This window comes from Plectropomus leopardus, chromosome 8, assembly GCF_008729295.1.
Source record: "Plectropomus leopardus isolate mb chromosome 8, YSFRI_Pleo_2.0, whole genome shotgun sequence".
Classification (NCBI taxonomy): Eukaryota; Metazoa; Chordata; class Actinopteri; order Perciformes; family Serranidae; genus Plectropomus; species Plectropomus leopardus.
The window spans coordinates 34,288,265-34,308,264 of NC_056470.1; the positions used below are offsets into that span (position 1 = coordinate 34,288,265).

Here is a 20,000-nt window from a genome sequence, read left to right on the forward strand (position 1 = left end):
TGCAGGACATTTTCTCACCAAGTTGTTCATTAAGTTTTTTCCATGTTTTTAAAAGGAATCTAACCAATTTCTCAGGTTTCAGAGGTTTAAAAGTTAGTGAAAAGCTTCTGAATGCAGCACAATAAAACTGATGTCAGTGCAGGTCTTTAAGGGTTAAGAACTATTGTTTTCTAACATCAAGCTACAACTCATAGCACATAACTCCAGTAAAAGGCTTTTACCAGGAAAGCTAACTTAAATCTCATTTCATTTCAAATTCAAGCAAAGTGCATACTTAAATTAACTTTGTCACCTTTCATCACTGACTAGTCAGACGTGGGACCAAGTCATTGTTTTGCAAGTTACAAGTACGTCTCAAGTCTTTGAACTCAAGTCCCGAGTCAAGTCCTAAGTTTTGAATCCTAAACGACGGAAGCCCTAAGTGGCCATACATCCATTCAAACTTGAAAGTTGTAAAGACTTTTGTTGTAAAACAACTTCCTTTAAAAAACAAAAAAACCCAAAACAAAACAAAACAAAAAACCCAAAACAAAACAAAACAAAAAACCAAAAACAAAACAAAACAAAAAACCTAGAACAAAACAAAACAAAATAAAATAAATCAAAATAAAATAAAATAAAACAAAATGAATCAAAATAAAATAAAATAAAACAAAACTCAACTATCCTCAAAACAAGACAAAATAAATTAAATAAACTAAAAATAATAAAATAAAATAAATCTCAACTACACTCAAAACAAAACAAAACAAAATAAATAAAATAAAATAAAATAAAAAAATAAAACAAAATAAAACAAAAGAATTATCAGTGACTTTTCAAACTAAGATCCTAACAGAGTCAGTGTTTCCCCTTTAGGCCCAAATATCTGTTTTGTCCTCATACTGTAACACAGATGTGCTGTGTTTTTCAAATATATTTTAAACTATTGACAACAATACAAACTGTTGATATAAACACTGTAACTGGAGTTTTATCAAAAAAACAAGTGTTTCCAGTCTCTCAGTCTCATCTCTCTTTCCTTCTTTATCTCCGCAACATCATCTTCAGACGCTCCTCTCCTCCTCTACTTCTTCTTGTGGAGGGGATTCAGCCACGAGAAGCAGAAACTGGGCCGACGAGGAGCCTCGCTCAGGGTGAAAGAGGAGAAGGAGGAGGAGGAGGAGGAGGAGGAGGAGGAGCAGAGGGGAGGACTGATCTGAGGAGGACTCCTTGTCTCAGTCTCCGTCTGGAGCGGATGAATTTATCTGATTATTCACAGTGACTCAAGATGCTCACAGAAACACAAGAAATACTCAAGAAAAGTGCAAACACATTAAATTTGTACTTGGGTATTAAGAATGAAGTATATCAAGAGGTCTTGCTCCAAACTGACATTTCCACTTTGAAAAAAAAGGCATAAAAACAAAGCTGATATTCATTTTATTATGTGTTAACCGTCACATCCTGCACATGACTGTGTGAGGATGCAGGAAAAAAAAGGGACTTGATGCATCTGATTTATGAAAATTCAGTGAACGTGCAAAAACATCTCATCATGCAGCACGAAGCAGAGGGATAACAAGTGATGTTAGTGATGCTGGAGCATAAAAACAGCAAGAATTAAATTATACTACAAAAACACATTAAAAGTTGTTAATAAATTAAAGTCAGGTAGTTAATCTGTTATTTTTATATTAAGTTTATTAGTTTTTCTTTACTTAATATTGAAATAAACTGACTTTACTGACTAATAACTGTAATTATAACAATTTACCACAAGGTGCCAGCAGAGGAGAAAGTAAATTGGATGCTGGAGGTCCTTAAACAGGTTTTTTCCCCCTAATTTTAAAAACGTTTATAATTAAAGTTGTAGTTTTTTAGTTTAAACATGGTATCAATGAAAAACTTACTTGTAAGCACAGAGGAGGACATTAGGTTAGAGAATAAGGGGATAACAGCTGTGACGATAGAAGTCTGTTAGTATTTATTAAAATAACTAATATTTAAAAACGTAATAATATCATTATTACAGGGTTCAATCTGGTGTGAAACTAAAAATCTATATATATAATTTAATAATAATATATATATTATATCATATTATATTATATTCAAACAGTAATCTAGATTATGTATTTAAATTTCCATAAAATGATTATTTTATTTCAACGTCTTAAAATTATTAAGCACACAGCAATTAATCTTTAACTCTTTCATGCAATTATCTTAAAAAAAAACTGAACACTTAAATCTGCAGCTGTACTGTAGATCCTCTTATTTTCCAAAATAAAAGCCCGGAGCAGCACTTCCTGGTGGAGCCAGCAGGTGTGTGTGTGTACCTGAGCGGTGCAGCTGTGAGGGTGGAGGTGTCTCCTGCTGGAGTTACGTGCAAATGAAGCAGCCGATGTAAGCCCAAACCCTCTGCAGGATGACCAGGACGGCCAACAGGTAGAAGAGCAGAGTGACAGCCTGGAGAGAGATGGAGGGATGGAGGGATCATGGAGAGAGAGAGAGGTGGATGAAGGAGGTGATAAATGGTGAAAAACAAACAGGAGGGACGAGAGAGGAGGTGGAAGAGACGAGGAGATTTGGGGTGAAGGACAGAAGAAGGGGAGAGATGGAGAGATGATGCTGCTGCACAAAAAGACTGTAAAGTGAAGGAAGGAGGGAGGACGAAACACATCTGAAGTACTTTGAGTGTTTTCTTCTGATGCCACGTTGTACTTATACTCGACTGTTTACTGCAGTGCATTTACCTGGCAGATTTAGTTATTTTACCAATTAAGATTTTTGCACAGAAAACATGTAAAAATCTTGATGTACAACTGAAACATTAAGACGATAAATACATTAATCAAAATTAACCAACAACTATTTTGATATTTTGTCCTTTTTTTCCATACAAAAACACTTCACAGTTCCAGACTGTACAACTTTAAGATTTGATTGTTCTTCCTCTTCTTTTTTTTTAAATAATGCTTCTGCTATTAATGAATAATTTTGAAGTTTGGAGTTTTGGTCAGACAAGATAGAAATTGTAAAGATGTCAGTTTGGGCTCTGGGTGACTATTTTTTCCTAAATTTTATAAACCAAACAATCCCTGATAGGAACCCTCCCCCATACATAGCTGACAATTTATTTATTTAATTTTTTTATTACACTTTTCACCTTTTCATCACCTATTACCTATCTATTGATATATGAATTTTTAACAACTATTTTTTCTTCTCTCTTCTTGTTTTGATTTCTTTTTTCCAATATTTAACAGATTTTCCCAACAACAAACTTATATAAATATATACACACTTAAATAACAGTTAAACATTTGATATATTTATATACAATATAACATATATTCTTTTTCAGTCCTATAATTTTTTGATTTTGCACCAATAAATAAATAAATAGATAAATAAAAAAGGATTAATGGCACAGCAGGTAAGAGGAAAATATGGGTTTTTGATTTTGGGCAAAAAACTGTATTTTTACATTGATGTTTTGGTAATTTTGCTTTAGTAAACAGCCTGAACACTTCCATGTTAAATACTAATGGATGTGTTAGATTTCATGATTTTTTAAATTTAATCAATAAGACTCCTTTTAGTAATGAGGTAGTAAATGAGGTTTTACTTTTAATTTATGGGGAAAAACGTTTTTTTTTAATCCGTCCTTGTTTCTTTCTCCCCTCATTCCCCAACACCATAAAAACACAGAGACTGAGGTGAAGTGAAGCAGCCGAGTTGAAAAAGTGACTCTGCGGAACATAAACAGCTTAAAAACCCAAAATAAGAGAGATATGGAGGCGACATCAGCAGGAGGGTGAAGAGAGCAACAGCCCGGCCGATGATGATGATGATGATGAAGGTGAAACCGGACGACACTGACCTGGAGGGACAAAGAGGAGGTTATTTCCTCTGCAGCTTCAGGCCGCCCGGTGCTCCCTCCGTCCTCCTCTGTCTCTCCTGAGCTACGAGCCTCAGTTTCTCTTTCTGCGCCTCTCTGCGTTAAACTGGTAAAACTCTGAGCGTCTCCTGAATCACAGCTGTCAGTTTGCGTTTGCTGCTCCTTTTCTTTCCTCTCATCAGACCATTCACTTCCTTCCTTTATCGTCTCAGCTTCTACATCAGCCTCCTTTTCCTTCAAATTAACCTCATGCTGCTCTTTCTCCTCTGCATCACTGAACTCAAACTTTTCTTTGTGCATCTCGACACTCGCAGTTTCCTCTGACGCCTCTGATGCCGGACCATCAAAATTTTGGGATAAAACTTCTCCCAGATCAAAAGTACTCTCTGCTAGACTGAAGTTTTTATCCGCGGCTCCAGAGAGACACACCCAGCCCTGCATGTCGTCCTCGCCGTTGTCCTCCTCTGAGACCGGGTCTCCTCCTGCAGCCTGCGCACCGACAGCAGCCGTCAAAGCGCCGCGCGGCTCAGCGGGAACCTGCTGGGGTCGTTGTGGTCCAGCTGGAGGAGATCCTGGTTGCATTTGAGACTCAGACTCGGCTTCACGTCCGGTGTGAACTCCGGCCTCTGATCCTGAATCCTCGGCTGGTTTTGGTGAAGTCGTCAGGTCGTCTGCAGGATCGGGGCTCGCTCTGCGGCGGCTGCTGGGTTTGTACCAGCCGGGATAAAACGAAGCTTCCTCCTTCGTTATTTCTTCTTCTTCCTCATCCTGTTTGTCCTCCGTCTCAGACTGTGCCGTCCAGTCACCTGCATCACTTACTGCCTCACACTGATATGTGAAGGAACACAATTAAAGGAAGATTTTTGATGTTTTTAGCGCATTACCAACAACTTCTGACCTTTTCCCAAAGAATAAAGCACGTTTTTTTGTTCAGCTTTCTTGATTTTAGGTTGCTTTTGGTTTAAGTTTATTTTACGACTTTTAGAGACTTGAAAACATCAGTAGCTTTTAAGGTTAAGAGGAGAGATGTAAGGTCAAATCTTTCTCAGATCTTCATAGTTATTCCTAGTTGATCCACAGTCTTCTTCATCATGGGTCACTTTCAGTATTTCTATTAAATGTCTCTGAGTTGATTTTCAAAAGCTTACAGACCCAAAGCTGCGTGCAAAGTAGGAAACTAATCTAAAATTATATTTTGTAAAATTATTTGTTTATCAAATTTTAGAAGAGGGTTTATGTAAAGTTTGCACACCTCGTTAATGAGCTCAGGGTTGCTTTAAAGTATTAATATAGAAACTGTGAGAAACTGAACAGAAAGTGTCTGAGGAGGATTTTTTTGTCAAGTTCATTTTCACACATTTAGCAGCTCGTTTATCAGCAGAAATAATAATCAACACATCTCAAAATGCTTTCAGTTATCACTTACAAATTAAAAAGATAAATTAGCTGCACGTCCTCTCTTGGACGATGGTGGTGAGGTGAAATACTGAAGTTTTCTATGGTTACAAGTGTGTTTGTGTGTATTAATACTCAGGTATGTATGGTGAGGGTTTCCTGGGTGCTGGAGAATACATACTTAAATGATCATAATTAATTATGGGAGTAATACATGTTTATGGAAGACAATCCATATATGTTCTATACACTAAATTATATTTTGCAGGACGTATTAGGTTACAAATGATTTTATTTGTTTATGGATGTATAAATGTTTGTGTGTATATTTCATATCTGTTTATTTATGTTTTCAAGTTTAAATAAGGAAGCTTACGCAGAATTATTAGCTACTGAATAACGGAGAGAAAGCGGGATTAAATATGTTCACACTTCTTTTCAAACATGTAATTAAAATTGATGGTTTTCTTTTGTTCTTCTGTTGGTTTGTTTGTTTATGGACTTAAAAATGTACATGTTCAAAATAAAGATGAAGATAAAACATAAAGATAAAGATGAAGATATAGAGATGAGGATGAGGATAAAACCCTGATGTTTTACAGGTAAATAGGACCAGTTTCAGGTGTGATTGGGTACCTGAGTTGTGCTCATTCCCTCCTGCTCCTCACAGACGGTTCCCTCTTTAACAGGATCAGGAGCTGCACATCCCTCCTCCTCCTCCTCCTCCTCCTCCTCCTTCATGTTCTTCATCACACCAGATCCTTCGTCATTTAAGTCCTCGTCCTCAGTCTCCGGATGCAGAACCGCCCCTGCAGGTTCCACAGAGTCCGTCACCGCACCTGCAGCCGCCTCTACTGGTGCAGCTGGTTCCACTGGTGGAGATATCGGTGCCGGGATCGGCTCTCTAAGTGGTTCTGAAACAGACTCCAGGTTCTGCTCAGAGGTCTCCTGATGGGGTTTTGGTTCCGGGTTCTGCACAGCGGGCTGTTTGGGTTCCTCTGGTTCTCGTTCTGCCTCCGGTTCTTCAGGAACGTCTTCAACAACTGCAGAGAGACAACGAAACCTGCTGAGTCCGAACGTGTGTTTGCATATTTATGTGACGTTTGGTATTCATTTAAAGAATACTTCAACTGCAAAATGACCAACGCTGGAATATAACGAAGTACATTTACTCAAGTACTAATCTGAAGTACTTTTACTTTACTTGAATATTTTAATCTCATACCACTTACTGCTTCTACTCCTCAGTTCACAGTTTGAGTCCTCTTATTTTAGTGCTTTTATTTATTACAAAGTATTGCGTTTTATCCTTGTGTACTTGTGTATGTGTGTGTGTGTGTGTGTGTGTGTGTGTGTGTGTGTGTGTGCATGTGAGGGGGTCGGACAGGGGACTCCTGGTTTTATTGTATGAAGCATTATCTGTTACAGTTTGGCCTGGATGAAAAGAGCAAAACAAATAAAATGTGATTGATTGATCTCATTTCCTTCCTGAAAACCATAGATTGTATTTCCTGATGTAATGATGATAAAATTCTCCTTCTTCAGCTAAATAAACGCTTAAAAGCCTCTAAAATCAGCTGAAAAATGCTGAAAACAGGGCTGACTACAGAAACGTGATTCTCACAGGAAAAAAACGGCCTCAAACACATGATGATCTTACAGAATATGAAGCATTAATGTAGATTAAATTACCCGACAGGATATAAAGGAGGTATAAAGATGTCACTCATTCTCTCTCACCCAAAGCAGCTTCCAACTATTTTTGGATCAGACCTTAAATTAAAATCACTCGTGCAGATGATCTCTCCAGGTTTATGTTACACTCGCTCTCACACAGAGTTACAGTGCGGTCTTCACAAATAATATTTCTCCATCCTAAGAAACATTCATTTTTTCAGTCATGATGCTGCATATTTAAAAACACTCTAAGATAAGTTTGTCTCCTTAATGCAAATTGTATACTATTAATGCTCAATAAATGTATGTTTTAATAAAACAAGGTTTTCTTGTTGGTGCAGCTAAAATGTCTCAAAATTAGAAGTGCTTCTTCTCTCACCGACGGAGGGGAAACACACTGCTCCCTTTTTGTTTAAAAAGCACTCGGACAGTTACCTCCCTGCCTAACTTCTCTTTTAAGAATTAAATCTTCTTCTCTTCATACACGCTCACAGGAATTTTTATCCAGAAACTCCTCAGATCAGCACCGAGCTCGGTGAATTAGCTTTTCAGATTTTTTTTGCACCAAATAAATGGAACAAGTTAGATGTATTAAAATTAGATCGTTAAGTGATCATATTATATGCTATTTGATATATTTCCTGTACAGTGCTCTGGTTCATTCACAGACATGATCGTTATTTTTTTGTTTTTATTGCCACAATTTTTACTTTTTTTTCTTTACTTATGTTGTTTTGCATTTTTTCACGAGTTGCAGCTTTGTTTGCCATTTTATCTTTTTTAAATGTTTTTTTAAACTAATTTTATTGCTAATTATAACTTTTGAAAGCCATTTCTGTGAGTTATTTGTTTTTATTGAATTTATCACTATCATATGTTATATATCCCTTTGGCCCGCTGAATCCGGAGCATTCCTGTGAAAGAGCTGAACGCTCAGTCGATCTTCCCTAAATAAACAATGGTTCATGATGAAATCTTTTTTTTCCAGAGATAAAGTTTCATTGACAGTCTCTCTGCTTACCTCTGAGGAAGTCGATGCTCTTCAGAGCTCTCTCCTGTCGGCTGAAGTTAAATCTGTAGTGACTCAGACTCTCATAACCTGGTTTCAGCGTCTCCGCTGGACACGAGCTGGTCGCTGTTAAGACTCTGAGGAGGAGGAGAGACCAGTCGAGATACGGAGAGTAAAGAGTCGATGAAAGAAAAGGAAACAGGAAGAAATAATGAAGGTCATAATAAAACAAATACTCAGTTTAGAAAAAAATCAAACAAAAAAGTTCATGACAGGCAAATTGAAAACTCACTTTGCGATCAGTTCTCTTGAATCCTGAGGGACGAAAGTGAGAACAAAAAATCAATTTAAGAAATTCAGGACTTAGAAGTCAGTTTTATTTATTTTATGCACAAACAAACCAAGAAAACACATCACCAAGAGAAACAAACAACAAAAAAACACACGAAGATGCAGCCATGAGGTCCAAACCCAAAGCTGAACAAAGGTTTGTATCGTCACCTTCATGCAGCCGTAAGATTTGGAAAGTGTTTTAAAAAGGTCATAAAGTCACATATCAGAAAAACAGATGACAGCACACACGCACACACACACACACGCACACACACACGCACACACGCACACACACACACACACCTGAACAAAAGCAGCCATGTCCGGCTCCTCCATGCTGCTCGTCGCTCTCTCCACCAGTTTGCTGTTGGCCTCCACGCTGTCGCCATAGCAACACACCAGCGCCTGGGCGTGGCCCGTCTTCTCTTCCTCCTCGGAGCTGATTCGCTGCGTCATCGCCTTCAGTGTGATGATGATGATGAAGACAATAAGTAATAGATTACTGTTACTGCTGCTTGAGTTTTACTGCCATTAGATAGTGCAGAAGAAAGGGGTCGACTGATATTGGGTTTTTTTGTGATACCAATACTGATTATTATTAGTTAATGACTGATAATTGGCACTGATATGTATTTACAATAAAGTAAGTAATTACTTGTTTAAATGCCCTTAAGAAATATTAAATCAAAACTGAAACATTCAACACACAGCAAGATCCCACCAACTTTTTTTGTCTAATAAAGTCAAGTGAAAATTAAAAAAAAAAATCAATCAATAAATAAAAACAGCTCTCTGAGGTTTTACAAAAAAAGTTTCTCCCATGCTGACACTTATAAAATAAAATGCCGATACAGATAATTGGTAAAATGCCAAATATTGGCCAAGCCGATAATCTGTTGATCCCAGCAAAAGATAATACTAACATAACCAATACAATCTATTCACATGTAACTTAACATATTTATAATTTACTGCATATCACCATGTCAGAAATACAGTCTCTGTGTTAAATTTCACAAAATACTCCTCGAAAAAAAATGTCATTATTTTGATTTAGCATATATTAGGAGTCCATCCGCATATTGAAATGTACTTTTTATGGTGTATTACGTGTTTTTTATGTTTGTGTATAAGATGCTGAGAAAAGAACAAAATCTGACCCGTCGTCTCTCCTCCAGGATGGAAAACACTCGGTCGAACCTCTCACACACACTTTGTTTCTGAGTCTTGCAGTTCTCCTGCAGAGAGCAGAATGAACGTTAGTGCACAAAATACACGAAAAAAACATATGTGATGGTAAAATAAATCTGCATATTAACTGACTTGGAAAAAAAAAACATTGATACAACATACAGGCAGACTGTATGGACTTTAAACACAAAGACCTCCAGGTTTACAAGTCTTGGGGACATTTTTTATGACAGCCTGGAATTTAATCTAAAGTAAATGATAATGGCAGCATTATTCTTCAGAATATCTTTTCTATTATTAAAAAATACTTTATTGTAGGAATTAACATGACTTTACATCAGCTTATATCTTTTCCACATTTTTCTTTTACAGTCCCACATTGTTTTTTATAAAAAGTAAAATGACAGCATCCAGTTTTCCTCTTTAAAAGTCCAGTCTTTACAAAACAAATATTTCTTTTTTTACTTTCAAAAAAGGCTCAATGATTTCCTGACAAAGCTGGCCACACGGTGCGTTTGATGCAGAACAAAATGTAAGAATGACAACGATATTTTTTAAGTAAGAGTAGAGTAGAGTATGAGTAGTGCTGGGCAATTAATCGAAAAATAATGGAAACCGACATTTAGAACCTCTAACCGACATAATCTTGCCTATGTTGGACATATTTCGACGTATTTCAGTTATATTAAAAATTGTTAACCCGGGCGGCCTCTCGCTCACCTGCGAGAGTGTGCCGAGGCCTCTGCAGCCCAGGTGTCAGTCCCGTTCTCTATCCCACATTTCCTGTCATTCTACAGCTAAATCTAAAATAATTTTAATTCTCGCGCTGTCATGACACTGAGGAAAATCGAGTATGCACGCACACACTCACACTCACACACACACACACACACACACACACACACACACACACACACACACACACACACACCTCTATGTTTCTGCAGGTCTCCTCCAGCCCGTCTATCAAAGCCTGGATCTTGTCGTTGAACGCCACCAGAGAAGTGATCCCTTCACTGAGCTCGTCCTGAGAAACAAAAGGACATTAACTTGTTATTAACACTGATAATTATATAGCAAATATCGCGCCGGCGTCCAAAGAATCTTTCTATCTCGTCACGCTGAAACCGCACTGAATAGTTAGGGAAACAGCTCTTTCAGTTAAGATTTTAAATCAATACTTTTGACAACACTATAATGGACTACAGTAGCTTCTCTTTGTGCGAGTCCGTTAACACAGAAGTTACAGTAAAAACACACAGAAGGAAAATTTAAAAACCCACGATGCTTGATTTCTTTCAAAAACATGGGGAAAAAAGCAATCAGCAACTAGAAATTACCCACAAATTAGCAAGGAAATAATAAGTTAAAAGAAAATTACCTGAAAAAAAATAAAAATAATAAAATGATTATTATTATAAATATATGTATTGTTCTCTGTAGGCTTATTTTAAACATATAATTATAAATATTGATTTCTTGATATTTTCCCTAGTTATTTGATTATTTCCATTTATTTTCTCTCTCTTTCTTAAAAGGCAATTTTTAGGTAATTTCTTTGTCACTGCTTACTGTTTTTTTTTTTTTTTTTTGCAGTTTGCAAGACATTTCATGCCAAGATGCTGATCTCATTTTCTTTCTTCATGTTCACATTTCAAAGGTTTAAATACTTCTGAAAGGAGTCTGAACGCAGCACAAAAAGACTGATGCTGATCCAGGTTTCAAAGGGTTAAATACCAGTATCCAGCAGTAAAACAGACAAATTGTGTATTAAGATACAACATGACACAAAAAACACATTGATGCAATGTTCAGACACACACACACACACACACACACACACACACACACACACACACACACACCAGCAAATACTGCATACCGTCACTTAGCTCAGCCCAAATTTTTACCATTTAATTCACTTTAATTTGTAATTATTGTGAAGTGAGGGGGAAGGAGGAAGAAAACAGAATGAGGAAAAATAAACACAAAAATATTTAGATAAAAAAGAGACTTTTTAACAGGTTAGGCAGAATTCAGACGAAGAGTTTCTACATTTATTACCCATTTATCTTAAGAGTAACAGATGAGCTCATAGGCTTATTGTAGGGGAATGTCACGGAAAACATCAAATATGCTTTGACAGTTGACAGTTAGAAGCACAGAAGAGAAACTTCTCCAAAACGTAGAGACACATTTACAGTACAAGACGTCTTTACCTGTGAGGATTATGCACAAACGTTTTGATGTATATTTGTTTTTCCATAACAAAAGTTAAAAAAACGACAGTCTGCAAACGTCAGTACAAAAACACAGTGGTGACAGGGAAAACTTTAGTAGTTGTGTCTGTTTGCAAACTCCAGTCTGCGGTTTGTTTTCTCCTTGTGTTGGAGCTACGCAATATTCAGAATATCCAAAAACTCTTCCTGACGACGTCAAAAAGTTGAAAATGTTTAAACTTTGGTTGGCAGTGTGGTTTGCAGTTGCCAGTATTCTCTTCCGGCCTCGCCTAATTTCACCGTCCTGCTCTCGTTCACTTAAACGATATCCATATTTGCCGTCTGCCAGATTCCACGTGAGCGCAGCATTAAATGTTGATGAGATGATATGATAATCTGTAATTTTCCATCAAACAACTCAGACATTAACCCAGAAGTGTACGCAAGGCGTGTCAGAAAAAAGCTTTCTGACACAGTCAGATCTTGATTTCAAACATGGCACAAAATATAGGAGAACAAAATAAAGTATAAGCAAGAAAAACAACACAGAATGCCCATCGAGCATTTTCAGAATACTGTATTTCATGTATGAAAAGGAGTAGGAGGAAGTGAATACTTTTTAAAATTTTATTTAAAAAATTATCATTTAAACATTCAAACAAGAAAATACCTTTAATATTTTACCCTTGATGTCTAGAACTTGAGAAAAATGTAAATGTTTTTTCATTGACTTGAAAACATATCGTGGATGAGAAACAATCCGTCTCCTTTTAGCTTCTCGGAAAACACTTGCAGAGGCTTCTGTGTCACCTCGACGCTGGCTGGAAGTAGGTCAGAGATCCTGCCTGTGTGTTCAGTGAGGAGTTGATCGGACTGGGTGGGGCTGTCAGTGTTTATTTGTCCTCAGTACCCTCGTGAACATCACCACAGGAGCCCCTCTGAGCAAAGAGCAGCAGCTCACACAGCAGCTGCCTCGCTGGCATCAGTTGCAGCTCAGGGTGGATCGCTGAAATCTTTGAGGCTTTATGTCTCTCCAGTCTGAAGTAACTCGACGTTTTTAAGTTTTGCTCTTGAAGAAGGAAAGACTAAAAGGTCTAATTACCGTCCGGTACTCCTTTTCCATCAACATGGAAGGTTTCTTTTCCGATTTCTTTTCCTAATTCTGTACTCTTCAGAGCTTCAAGCAAGAAATCATCAGGGTTTTGTTGTTTCTTTGTTTTTTAAAAATGTAATTACAAAACAAGAACTTAAAGGTCATCAACAGGCCGACGCGCAATCTGTGCCTGCAGAATTCAGACGACACGTTTGGATTTTCTGTAGTTGTTTTTTTTTTTTTTTTTTTTAAATCTATATTTCTGAGTTATGTTAATTTAGAAATAAAACACATTGCGTTAAATTCTGCGGATTTGCATTCTGGGTCACCACTGAACACTAAAGACGCGTTATTAACTGACGCTGTCCCTCAGCTTTTCATGCGCATGCGACCAGTTTCGCCCGGCTTCATGTCAAGTGACGCTGTCCGTGCACGTTGCATGTGGACATGCTGCCATTCGGCAGCGTTTTCCAGTGATGCTGTCCGTGCACGTTGCATGTGGACGCAGAAGGTGGCTTTTGGTGTCATGTTCATACGCTGAAAGCACTGACAATGCGGCTTTTTTGACGAGTTCGGAATGAGAACGATCTGGAGATTTCTAAAGATTTGAGAAAAATTATTTTTGGTAATTGCAGCCACCCTTAACATGTGGGCTTTCTCTATCATTCAGTACAGTTACGCTGCAGGATTTATTATACAATATTTCAGCCGGACACAAACGTCCTTCTTTAGGAAACACTGGAGACTTGACAGAACAGATACCTAAAATCATTCACCAGCCAGCAGACGAATATCACTGCTGCATGTTAGCTGTGACGGGTGTGTCTTTGTACTCAATCGCAGAAGATGCTGGGTCTTTCAGAAAGTCTGAAGACGTCTTTTTAGTAATCACATTGCTTCTGTTTTCCAGTAGTAGCACCAGTAAGTCACATTATTAGAAATTAATGCTACTCCACCGTGCTGCAGTCCTCCTTCTCTTCTTCTTCTTCTCCTTCACTTTTTCCTCTTACGTTTTAACTTTGACCCGTTTCCTCCTCCACATGTGAAGGATTGAGCTCCGTGTTTCACACTAAAAAATGTGTGTGTGCTGTGGGAGCCAATGCTGAGTCCAGTGTTATCAGTAGAGACATTACAAATATGTAACCGTACGATAGTGACCTTTTGGTGTCATCTGGAATAACAGACATACACACTGATTGAGACCCTTTTTTTTGTAGTTTCCATTTTGTTTTGTGAGAAAGTAAAAATGCTGTAAATGTCGTGTAAAGTGAATGTTTAGATTTAAAAATCATTTTGAACACTTTTTTTTCCTTCTTCTATTCGTCTCAGTAGAATCGCTTTTCATTGTTTTTTGTTTTTCTTATTTATGTTGTTAATGAAGGGAGGATATTTATATCCAAAGTCTTATTTGTTTGTGTGGCAGCAGTTTTGTAGATGATTTAATCCTCATAGGAACTTGAGCAGTTTACAACAATCACACTGAATAGTTAGGGATTAATTTTCCAGAATAACTTTCTTGGTTTTTTTTGTAGTTCTTTCTTTATTTGTCGCACACGAGTAGCACTCCAGCTCTGCTTTCGTAAAAGAAAAAAAACAACAGGAAGACTGTGGTTGTTTGCGTAAACAGTTTGGTTTTTGTTTCAAAAAGCTTTGAAAAAAGCAGGCTATTTTATTTACTCTATTTTCTTTGATTCCTCAGTCACACACTTTATTCATTATGTATTTATACATATCATGAGAAAGTGCAATATGAGCTAAATACGTCTCTTCCACACTTGACAAATTTCAAATGTTATTTCAGGGAATCTGCAGGTTCATAAAAAAAACAAAGTGAACATATTTGAACAGTTGAGCAGTGATTATGTCTGATTTTTTTCCATTGTTTTAGTGTTTGTTTGTCTTCCAGGTTTTAATTTTGGTCCAGCTGAGGATGAAAAAGATGTTTTAAGGGTTTTTATGAAACCTGCAGATGCTCCTTTTTTAATCAATTTCTCATTACTTGACAAATTTTGTGCTAAATGTTATGTGACCACTGAACACCCCAAATCCCTCCTTTTGTTTTTTGCAAACTTTCCTCCATTGACCAAACGTGCAGCAGCGTCTGAGTGAATGCAGCGTGACGTCTGAAACACATAAACCTGGAGTCAAGAAACCTCCACTGTTAGAGCTAAAACAATGACATAAATAACAATAACTGATGTGTGAATATAGCGACCAGATGATAATATCGAAGCATTATTTTATTTATTTTATTTTTCTTATGTTTTTAATAATTGATTAACGATTAGCTGTTAAGTCGAGGGGATGTATAGAATTTTTAGATGTGAACCATTTTGACGATGACGTGGCAAAATGGCAGACCTGCTGTATATACACGCAGTGACACAGTACATAGAGGTTTTCTGTTTTTAGCATGGACTGATAATGTTTGCGTCTGTCAGGCAGACGCGTGGGTAAATGAAGTATCTGATGTACTGTTGTAAAATAAATGTTTCTGTTGCTTCAGAGCTTCTTTTCTGGCTGTGAGTTTCTTTGATAAAAATGTGAAGAGAAGAGGAGCGGCGACAGGTCTGGTAAGATCACGTCTTTCTTGTCTTTTGCTAACTTGCAGTTAAGTGACATCTTTTAAGGCAGATTATCAGGTTTTGTGCAGCTCACTTTGAAGCAGCGACACGTTTTTTTTTCATATGTTATAGTACTCCACAAAACCTGTTAACAGGCTATGATGCGTAAAATTGTTTAAATTCGCCTTAAACCCTTAGGGACTGTTTGGTGCATTTTACACACTTTTCATTTTTGATAATTTTGGCTGTTTATTTATTTTTGTTTAATCTTTGAATTTCCAGCTCAGCTCCTGCAGTCAGTCTAAAATAGACACTGTAAACTAAATAGTTACATTCATACTGTAAAGTGCAAAAAATGCTCCATTGAAACCCATTCAAACTGACATTTTTGATCCCACAACCACCAAAGCTTAAAACGTGCATTGTATTATTTCTTGGTGTCATTCTGGGCTTTTTTCCTTTGAATTTGTTATTTTTTCCTTTTTTTCACCTGGTGACATAATTTCTAAACTATATTTGGCATATGGAGAAAATACATGCTATTTCCACAAGGTGCACTGTCACAATCAGTGTTGCTGCAGATCTTTGACCTATCCCAGGCTGTGATCATCAAAAGAAATCTGACAAAAACCTGGCATTTAAAGGGTTACAATTCTGAAAATCAATGAATATTTGATGTTTATGATTAGGCTTGATGTTGGGTAACAAATTCACTCAATGAAAGTAGAAAACAATACTGATGTACAATACTTTTTCAAGTTTGATTCTGAAAAGTGTATTTTGTGCGCCGAACGCTACGTGTTTGTGTAACGCTGTGAGTCGGATCTACAGCAACTTATAGTCACATATTTGGTCCAAACCTGAGCTTTAAAAAGTGTCTCCTTATTAAGCAGTTTTGTAGGTTCACCATAAAAAAATTGACTCCGTGTTGGCTTTGTTTAGTTGAATGTTATCAGCATATGTCATATTTTTGTTTTGGAAGATGCAGTTCACCCCAAAACCAAAATATTTCATTGTGAATTGCCGAGTGTTGGAAATAACTGAAGAAGGTAGCACACAAGTGCCAAAAAACTATTAGGAACTATTTTCTACCGAGCTACAATTGCCAACTGTATCACAGCGCAGAAGGAAGCGTGCATGTACTCATAGACAAAGGCCTGTAAACTTTAATGGTGTCCTCTTCAGCTGTGCTCTGACGTTAGCTTGCTCGTAGCTTATATTAACTTGTATTAGATGAACGCTTCCTTCTGCTTGGTGTTGTGTAGTTTGGGAAGTAGTTTTGTATAAAAAACTATTTGATTTACTATTATTATTATTATTGTCCTAATACCTATATCCAAAGATTTGATCCATAAAAGCATGTATTCCCAGAAGAGAAGAGGAACGAGACAGCTGCCTTGTGGAACACCACTATTTTCAGGCAATTTTCTTGTAACTTTTTACCAATTTTTTGCCATTTCTTTTTGCTCATTGCCTTCTTCCCATGCGTTTGAAAGAATTTCAGCCAATTTGCACAGGTTTTAAAGGGTTAACTTGTAGTAATAAAAGTCTCTCAAAGTTTAATGTGGTAATTAATAGGTGATATTAAAGGGCCACAGTTAGCAGCGTTAAGAGGACAGTGAGTGCGTGTAACAGTAGAAAGAGCACAGCCTGGCATGGTCTTAATTCGTCCACATACCAGCCACTGCCTGATATGGTGTGTGTGTGTGTGTGTGTGTGTGTGTGTGTGTGTGTGTGTGTGTGTGTGTGTGTGTCTTTGTAGAGGTGTGTGTGTGAAACCTCACGCCCCCCACCAGCTCAGCTCAGCCCCCCAACCCCCCACTCTGGGTCCCTTCACACACATTGCTGTTGGATGGTGAGGAAGCTGCGAACAAACAAACTCAGCAGTCAGCAGCACTTGTGTGGAGAAAGAGGAATGGAGTGAGACTTGGATGAAGAGAGAGAGAGAGGGAGGGTGTGAGGAAGAGGAGGACGAGGTGAAGAGGTGAGGAGACTCTGCCTCCATGTCCCTGTCCAGCAGATTTAGTGTCAGCGTTCGGTGTCACCGGAGCTGAAGAGGAGCTCTGAGTGGAGACCACAAACTGACTCCTGCTTCGTTTCGTTTCTTGGATATAAAAGTGATTTTTCTTCAAATGATTGACCTCGATGTGACCTCTTGACCTCAACTTTTGGATGTGTTTCCAGTGTGGACATCTGTGATTTTTCTCCCTACATAACTGGATGTAAAAAGTCTCTCCAGAGCAGCAAATGTCTGACTGATCCCAGACTGTCTGACTGAGTGAGTTGGGGATTTCCAGAGCTGAGACAGTCAGTGTTGTCCTCTGTCCTCTGTCCTCTGTACAGTCAGCAGCTGCATGCAAGACTTAGCCAACAAGTTTTTAATCCAAATTAAATACTAGAAAACTAAACTGCAGCATCCTAGATTATTCTGTGCATGTAAAACATGCAAAATACTTCCAATAAATTTAAAAAAGTAAAACATTTTACAGCAGGATATTATCATATTTGACTGGCTATTTTTAAATTAAAGCCGGAACAAACCTGCCTCCAACAGCGCTGCTCGTCCTGCAGGACGCTCTGGCTGGAGGTGCTTTGCTCACAGTTGCAGGATTTTGGAAAACTACAACAAAGACCTGGATTTGCTCATTGAGACACAGCTTAGTTCATCACAACAAAATGATAATTTGATTGCATGTAGAGAGGAGCAGAAAGACCAGAAAAGGAGGAAGAGCACCAACTGCCTGCAGCTTTTTATTTGCATTGATTAATGACGGACAGAAACAAACTGCTGATTAAGCGAACATCCAGCAGCCCTCAGATGGAGAGGAAGGTGAGTAAACTGGTGTTTTGTTTGGATTTTGACTCTCCTCGTGTTTTGTTTTTTTTGTCTTTTAAAACTTTTCCCATCACGTTTTTCCTCTTGTGTTTCTGTATCTCAAGTTTTCTTTTTTGTTTGTTTCATTGCAGTTTGGGCTTTGGCCTTTTTTGCTTTTTTTCCACCTGATGACATTAATTTCACCTTTTTATTTTCATCTATAAACTTCATGACAGAAACTTTGCATTAAAGAGGTTAAAATTCAATGAAAATGTGTTACTTATGATTAGGATTGGTTAAAAACTTAACTCAATGAAGGTGGAAAATAATATCGTATATAATATTTTTTAAAGCTCGATTTTGAAAAGTGCATTTTGTGCCCAGAGTGATAAAAGTGTGTCTGAGATTAAAGCGGGCCTTAAGGGTTAAATTCTAGTGGTTGCACCAGCTTGAGAAACTCAGTTGCCCTGTGACGAGTTCGGGGACGTGCATGTAAAATGATGCAGCATCTGAACATTTCTAGAATTTCTTCATTTAATGGAAAGTATGCAGCCATAAAAGCGCAGAGCTGTATGACCTTTGCTTCCTGTAATATTCATCCAGCTTAAATGAAGAGCTGCAATAAGGTGATACAGAAGGTTACAGAGCCTGTTACTGTCTGACGGTGTGAAAAAATCTGTTTTTTCCAACATTAACCCTTTGAAACCTGAAGCGACATCGCTTTCCATGTGCTGCTTTCACAAGTTTTTTAACCTTTGAACTCTAAAAAAAAGCTTGATTTCTATTAAAAATCATGAAAAAGGCAATGAGCAACTTGGTAATAAATGTTTCACAAAATGCAAAATAAAAAGTTTATATATATATTTTAATAAGCTAGGAAAATGGCTGGGGAAAAAAGCAAGGAAAAAACTTCAACTCATCATAATTACTTATTTAAAAATATGTTTCAAACATATATATTTTTTAGCTTTTTTCAGTCATTTTTCAAGTCATTTGTATTTTTTCTTTTTTTTTGGGCTATTTTGAAATAAATTTTCAGGTCATTTTCTTGTACTTTTTACTAATTTTGATGCAAGATTTTGGGTAATTTCTTCCTTCATTACTCATTGCCTTTTACTCCCATGTTTCTGAAAAAAAAGCAAGCCATTCTGCTCAGGTTTCAAAGGGTTAAGGGGGAAAAAAAGAGAAACCTGGATGTAAAAGGATTAAAAAAAATTGTAAAAACTAAGTTGCATACACTTGCTTTGGGAGGGAATCACTAAAAACTACAAACCGTTTAACAGTGACTCAGACACGTCCAGACTTGCTGACAGCTGATCATTTCATTCATTCAGTCTTTTCTGGTGTCAACAGGAGGAGCTGAAGTTTGGCGGAGCGGCCACGGCGCTGCCGGCGGAGCTGAGCTGCCTGCGGGGCGGCGGGGGAGCAGAGGGGGAGCTGGAAACGCTGGAGAAACAGCTGATCTGTCCCATCTGTCTGGAGCTCTTCAACAAGCCGGTGGTCATCCTGCCCTGCCAGCACAACCTCTGCAGGAAGTGTGCCAACGAGCTCTACCAGGTCTGTGACACAGCACACACACGCACGCACGCACGCACACACACACACACACACACACACACACACACACACACACACACAGGGGCCACTGTTACTATATATACATGCACTGCAGAAGAAGTGCATGTCATATTACAGATGGTCAAACACTGAACGGATGAATGTCCGCACAACAAACAATACGTGGTTTCCATCTTATTTTTGACTCATTTATAAATATTATGACTCTATATTCATGTGCACTGACTGTAAAGACTGTTT

At 37.7% G+C, this 20,000-nt stretch overlaps 1 protein-coding gene across 1 annotated transcript; it reads right to left on the minus strand.

The window, feature by feature from the left end:
- Window positions 1-884: 884 nt before the first annotated feature.
- Window positions 885-12,839, minus strand: LOC121946517 (tripartite motif-containing protein 55-like). Its single transcript, XM_042491115.1, has 9 exons — window positions 12,813-12,839; window positions 10,423-10,518; window positions 9,461-9,538; window positions 8,604-8,759; window positions 8,260-8,282; window positions 7,980-8,104; window positions 5,918-6,324; window positions 2,322-2,451; window positions 885-1,228 (listed from the first exon to the last, which is right to left on the minus strand). The coding sequence occupies exons 1-8, from the start codon at window positions 12,837-12,839 to the stop codon at window positions 2,365-2,367; spliced, it is 999 nt and encodes a 332-aa protein (XP_042347049.1). The 3' UTR covers window positions 885-1,228; window positions 2,322-2,364.
- Between the last annotated feature and the right edge of the window lie 7,161 nt (window positions 12,840-20,000).

Coding starts and splice junctions, on each gene's coding strand:
- LOC121946517 (XM_042491115.1), bottom strand. CDS start 12,839: ATGTTGATGGAAAAGGAGTACCGGACG. Junction 9,539..10,422: donor AGACCTGCAGAAACATAGAG/GTGTGTGTGTGT, acceptor TGCTCTCTGCAG/GAGAACTGCAAGACTCAGAA. Junction 8,760..9,460: donor TCCTGGAGGAGAGACGACGG/GTCAGATTTTGT, acceptor ATCACACTGAAG/GCGATGACGCAGCGAATCAG.